The 6176-nt window shown below is 48.5% G+C and overlaps 1 protein-coding gene across 1 annotated transcript; it reads right to left on the bottom strand.

Moving 5' to 3' along the window:
- Positions 1-2157: 2157 nt before the first annotated feature.
- CLDN5 (claudin 5) lies at positions 2158-5810 on the bottom strand. The gene has a single exon (XM_066562360.1). It carries the CDS (start codon positions 5736-5738, stop codon positions 5088-5090), a length of 651 nt encoding a protein of 216 aa, XP_066418457.1. The 5' UTR covers positions 5739-5810; the 3' UTR covers positions 2158-5087.
- Positions 5811-6176: the final 366 nt, after the last annotated feature.

Genomic DNA, 6176 nt, shown 5'->3' on the forward strand with positions numbered 1-6176 from the left:
TCACATTTTAAGTGGTAAAGTTTGTGTGATTTGATCCCCCCTAATTCTGAGCTTATTTGGGTACAACAACCAGCAACCCAAACCACAGGTGGAGTTTCTGAGAGGCAAAGCTCTCCCTCAGGGCAGCAGATGAGTGGCCAGGGAGCAGCATGAGGAGAAGACTGGCAGGAGCCCTGGGAGATGCCTTCAGCACAACATTTGTGTTTCCATGCTGAGTCCTACTGCTCCTTACCTTTCTTTGATTTTGGGTTGAATCTACGTGGTGAGATTTGGAAGGAGGGGGAAGCTCAGTGTTGTAACAAAATCCCAAAATGGCACAGACAAAGGACACTGCTGAATTGATTCATGATGTCTCAATCTGTGCTTAAGAAAAAGGTGAAGCAAGTCTTGTGTATCCAAGCAACTGTAAAGCCTTCACTGTTGCCATAGGAGGTTTTATCAGTGATGCAATCATTGAAATTCTCCTTTTCTTCTAATTGAAGGTAGTAGTAGGTAGAAGAAGGACGTTTCTAAACAGACCCTATTGCTGCAGAGACAGCAAGGAACAGTCTGGAGCAGTGACACACACGGACACAAACCAAGGTCTGATCAAAATAAAAATGGTAGAAGTCAGTCATGTCCAAAATATAAATATTAGAAACTCCTGAGGCTTTGCTTGTGGAATGATTTGTCTTTTCACAATCAGGCTACAAGTAAAACAAATGCAGTATTTGACCTGAAAAGAGAATTCACCTTCTCTCACCCAATTAATTTAATACAGCAGGAATATTTGTTATGTCTTAGCAAGCAGACTTACAAAAGAAAATCCTCAAACATGTGTGCTTAATTAATGATTTTCTTCTTCGGTGCACACACAAAAGGGATGCATTGTGGGTACCATCTGATGCTGAATACTGCCTTAATATATTGTTCAATATATGGATGAATATGGCACTTACATGTGGCATATGGCTCCTGACAGGCAGGACTATCTTTTAGCGTTACAGATATATGGATGAGTTGGAGGAGACTGCTTTTGGGCTTTAAAGATGGCCAAGGAAAAAGAACAAATTCCTTGCATAATATTTGATCACAGAATAGATTTTAAATAAAAATCTGAAATTGCACTGCTTTCTCACTTCAAGAGTAAAATGTTTTGTATGTTTCAAAGAGTAGATGCCCAACAAACATCTTTGTACAGGAAAAGGAAATATTTCCTTAAACATCCTGCAGCAAATGTGACTGATTGAGCTTCCTTTTCCCCCTGCCTGGTGCATTTCCCTTCTTTGCACAGACAGGATCTAACCAGATTTGCAGGGTATGAACTGCAGGTTACTTTCAAATTCATAACTATGAAATGGTTCGTTTAGCAGGACAAAGGCCAAGCTGACAGACACCCTCTTTCCAGCTCAGCATGTGCATAGCAATGGGAGGGTGGCAAGGAGCTTTTGTTAATCTCAACCGAGCTGGCAAGTATGCTGCAAAATGAAGGCTTTGAAGATGTTTTTTCTTCATTTTTAAAGTAACAGTTTGTTAGAACAAAGCTTGAAAATCTTGAAAGAAAAACAAATCTACAAAATATTGAATGTCCTCCCTGGCAGTCATAGGACTTAAGCAAATTTCTCCACTAGCAATTAGTCTGTATAAATTACTTAACAAGTTTTTATTGGTTTTGGGTTGTGCTTTTTTTGGGTTTTTTTTTAGGTTCTGTTCTGCTGCATCTGTGAAAATGTTTTTCCCCAGCTTGAATGCACTTTTGGAAAAAAAGAAATGGTTGGCAGAAACAATTAGGGTATCAGGTCAGGTTGGGGGTGATCCAAGCAGCAGGATTTTTTTTCCTTTTAGTTTAAATGTGTAAAAATTGAAAGCTTTAAAAGCTTCATGCTTAGAGCTGTTCCCAAAATAGCTGGGACTCACACTCCACTTCCTAATGTGCTCACATCACAAGACCAGCTGCTGCTACTTGCTCTCTTTTGTCTGAGGCTTCAGTGGAGAGCTGAGGTGCTGCCTGCTCTGCTCGGCAAGGGAGCAGCCCTTCCTTCGTCCACAGGGGTGACCCAGCTCTCCTCCCCAGAGCCAGCCCAGGTGATTTCCCTCTGGGCACCAATATCACATCCCACCTTCCTGAGCCCAAACAATCCTGTGGCTTTCACAAAACACAGTGACTCTGTTCAGGGATTGGTTTACATGTTTTTATTTTTATGCGAAATCATAAATACAAAATAAAAATAGTAAACAAGTGCTATAGATTTATCTTTTCATTGGGATGAGGTTCAGACCTGATCCTGAGCACTTCCAAGGTTGTAAATTCAGGACTAGATCTTTGTTCTTAGAAAACAAATCATAGCAGAAACCAACTTAGACTTTTACCCTGAAGCCAGTGACATCAGTAACAGCATTCTCTCAGGTTATCTTTTAAAGCACAGCAACAACTAAGGACACTGAAGGATGAGATTAAATACAAAAATATTTTTTTAAATGGGCTCCATTTCCTGCAAGTATTGTTGGGTGCTGCCCCACTGATCTCAGGCACAAGTTACAGTTTTGGTAGGATGATGCTGTGTTTAGTAGCACATGCACAGTTAGCACTGGCTTCTTCCAAGAGATCTTTCTGTGTAAGTTTTTCAGATTTTGGTTATAAGAGGATCCAGCCCTGCCTCGATTCAAGAAATTTGGCTTATTAAGATTCCCTTCTAAGGCATTGGTTTCCCCTCCTCTCCCAAAGACACCAGTTTTGATTTGAAATGCTACTGATGGATTGTCCAGGAACATTTCATCTTTTGGTCAGACTCCAAACTCTGCAGCACTTCTGAAGGCTCTACTGTTCAGAGACAATGCAGACATTTTTGTCAGTGGGTTTTACTTCTTCAACTTGAGACAAAAGAGAGCAAGGTCAAGGATTTGGGCTGATATCTGTGGGCTCATTTGCTAGACACCAGAGAGCTGAGTGAGGGTGAGTGACAAATACAGCTGGATGTTACACTTTGAAACAAAGTAGTCGTGAAATAAAGGCACCAAACCATATAACAAGCCAACTTTGGTAGATTTCTTGCAAAATATATGCCTTTAAATACATTTACAGTTTACAAGATTACACTGTTTTCAAAAAGTTGCAATGATGAAATATAGAATGTTTCACTCTTGTACCAAAACTACATATCACATCATAAAAACAATATTACAGCTTTTATTTAAATGGATACAGTATTAGAACTGCACCTCTTTATAGAGCAGAAGTAGTTGTAGACATATTGCTCTGCTTTTGTATTCTCTGATGAGCTCAGACCCCGCTATTTATGTGTTTAAAAAACAAAAGCAGTTATCTTCAAAAAGGTGCTCAATATTCAACATCAAAATTTGCAGGGGCAAGGCTTTAGTCTCTCATTCCAGTTTATGAATTGCTGATACCTCCAGGGTTTTAAGTTTGCTAAGCAAGGCAGAAACAGGGTCAATGTAAATCTGTCAGACTCACAGTTATGGTTTGTCAATAAGTTTGGTGTTACCAGAAAGCTTTAAGAGTTAATGCTCAGGTCAGGTGTGCACTGTATTGCTACATGATTGTGAGGACCCGTGAGGTTGTAGGGTTGATCTCTCAAGAGTATAAACAGCACATTTCCTCCCTAATTCTTGGCAGAAATCTCCTTATGGCAATGTAGATGCTGCCACAGTCAGTAGCATAATCCTGTGTGGATTTACAAATAATTAGATTGAAGGAGTATCACACCATCCCCTTAAGCCCCTCCCTTAACAAAGTTTGTCTCTGCAGTGTAAAATGAAAAAGTGTAAGCTAATATCTCAGACTGTGGTGAAATTCAGGAGGTGTTGACCTCACAGAGTTATGTTGCCCAAACCATCTTCCTTCCAGTCTGCAGCGTGTTACTAGGGCAATGCAGAGGAGCTGAGAGCTGTGAGAGTCATGACTTCACAGTTGATCACCTGGTGTAAAGTCTCAGTCAAGATATTTTTGGTAAAATTCTTCTAGCAATTTTTTGCTTCATTTGGTAAATGAAGGAAAGCACGTGTTAAAACCATGGTGGGGAGCCAACCAAGCTCATGTCCAACTGAACACACATTTCAAAACTGGCAGTAAGCAGAGCTTGGCAAGAAGACCACAAAGACATCATTCCCCCCAACCATCAGTATCTGGGGTGATTTTTATGTTTCCAATCTCCTGTAGTGCAGATGAGAGGAGCAGAGACCCTGCTGGAGCCAGGACATACAGTGATCTCCTAGATTTCTTAATCTAGTCCTTGAATAATTCTGGCAATGAGTTCATATTCAAGTAAAAACAGAGCATAAGCTGAAGAAGAGATGAAGAACCTCAAGAGACAGCCTACAATCTGATTTGTACTCCACTAAAGGACAGCAACTACCTGAAATCTCTTTCAAGGTTTCAAATACACACAGACCAATACACTTCACTGAGGAACTGAAACAACTGAAGAAAGTCAAATAACTCTCTCCAAAGAGTTACTGCCTGTGGGATTAAGAACCGAGGTTAGTGTCATGCTTTGGACAGGATCCCTATTTTAATTGCCCGAATAGGTCAAACCCCCCCTTATCAGTGCGAGCGGGAACTGCCAGATGCAGCCTTTGGGGAGAGATGCCGAAGATGCGAAGCTGCTCCTCGGCTCTGGTGCGCACCCGACGCCCGGTCCCGGCAGCCAAGCTGTGCCCCGAGGCACCGGCAGCCACAGCGGGGGCAGAGTACTCACAAGTGTCACGGTAACACCGGGGAACGGCCGGGGCCTGCGGCGGGAGCCGGCGGGCGGGCGGCGGCGGCGAAGCCCGGACGGGGCGTCCCGGTAAACGCCGCCGTGACTCGCCGGGGCTCCTCGGTTCCCGACGCTGGTTCGCGGAGGGCTTTGCTCGGCCGGCAGCGCGGTCCGTCAGTACCGGGAGCCGGCGGCGCCGAGCGGGGCGGCCGGACCCGCCGGGGAGCCGGGCTGGAGGGCAGCGGGGCGCTGCCCTGCCTAGGGCCGCCGCTTCACGGGGGTCCCCGCTAAGAAAAGCCTCCAGGCAGGGGAGCGCTGGAGCTCCCCGCAGACGCTCCCGGGCCGCAGCCGTCTGTCCGTGCCCCGCGGGGCCTCGGAGCGGGCCAGCCCCGCTCAGACGTAATTCTTCTTGTCGTACTCGCCGTTGGACGTGGGCCGCCGCGGTGCCGAGTACTTGACGGGGAAGGAGGTCTCGTCGCGCTGGGAGCAGGAGCAGCAGCAGATGAGGCAGCCCCCGAAGAGCAGCAGGGCCGTGGCCGCCCAGCCGATGTAGAGCGCGGCCCCCATCTCCCGCTTCTTGGACGACGGCACGCTGGGGTCGTAGAAGTCGCTGATGACGATGTTGGCGAACCAGCAGAGCGGGATGAGGACCAGGACCCCGCAGAGGATGTAGATGGCCCCGCCGGCGATCACGATGCGGGACTTCATCTTGCCGGGCCGTATGCAGTTGGTGCACTGCGCGCCCACCACGGTCACCAGCAGCGCCACCAGCCCCAGCAGCGCCACGATGACGGTGAGCGCCCGGCCCGCCTGCACCTCGGGCGGCAGCGCCAGGATGGAGTCGTACACCTTGCACTGCATCTGCCCCGTGCTCTGCACCGCGCAGCTCATCCACAGCCCTTCCCAGATGGTCTGCGCCACCACGATGTTCCCGCCGATGAAGGCCGACACCTGCCACATGGGCAACCCGCAGGCCACGATCACCCCCACCCAGCCCAGGATGCCCAGTCCCAGCCCCAAAATTTCCACCGCCGCCGAAGTCATGCTGCTGCCACCGCTGTCCCACGGGCTCCGCAGGAAGGAAGGCGCGGCGGGTCTGCTCCGCTGCCCCGGGCGGCTGCCGAGCCGGCTCTGAGCGCCGTGGCCGCGGGCAGGGCTATATGAGGAGCCGCGGGGCGCCCGCCCTCCTCCCCCGGCCCGCCCGGCCCGGCCCTGCCGGGCAGCAGCACCGCCCGCCGCGGGCTGGGGCCGGGGGCGGGTGTCCGGCCCTCCCTCCCGCTCGGGGGTCCCCTCCGGAGCCGGGAAACTTCACCCTGCTCTCCCCGGCACCCTGCTCCGGGAGGAGCTCGCAGGGACGCTGCCCTTTCCCAGTTAAGCATGGGGCAGGAGGCATCTCGTCTCGGATTTCGGCTGCTTAAATTCCTTTTAGTGCCGTTATCTGTGAATTTCCTATTTACTGATAAAGTCCGCAGCCAGACCTTC

The sequence above is a fragment of the Molothrus aeneus genome, chromosome 18, assembly GCF_037042795.1.
Source record: "Molothrus aeneus isolate 106 chromosome 18, BPBGC_Maene_1.0, whole genome shotgun sequence".
NCBI lineage: Eukaryota > Metazoa > Chordata > Aves > Passeriformes > Icteridae > Molothrus > Molothrus aeneus.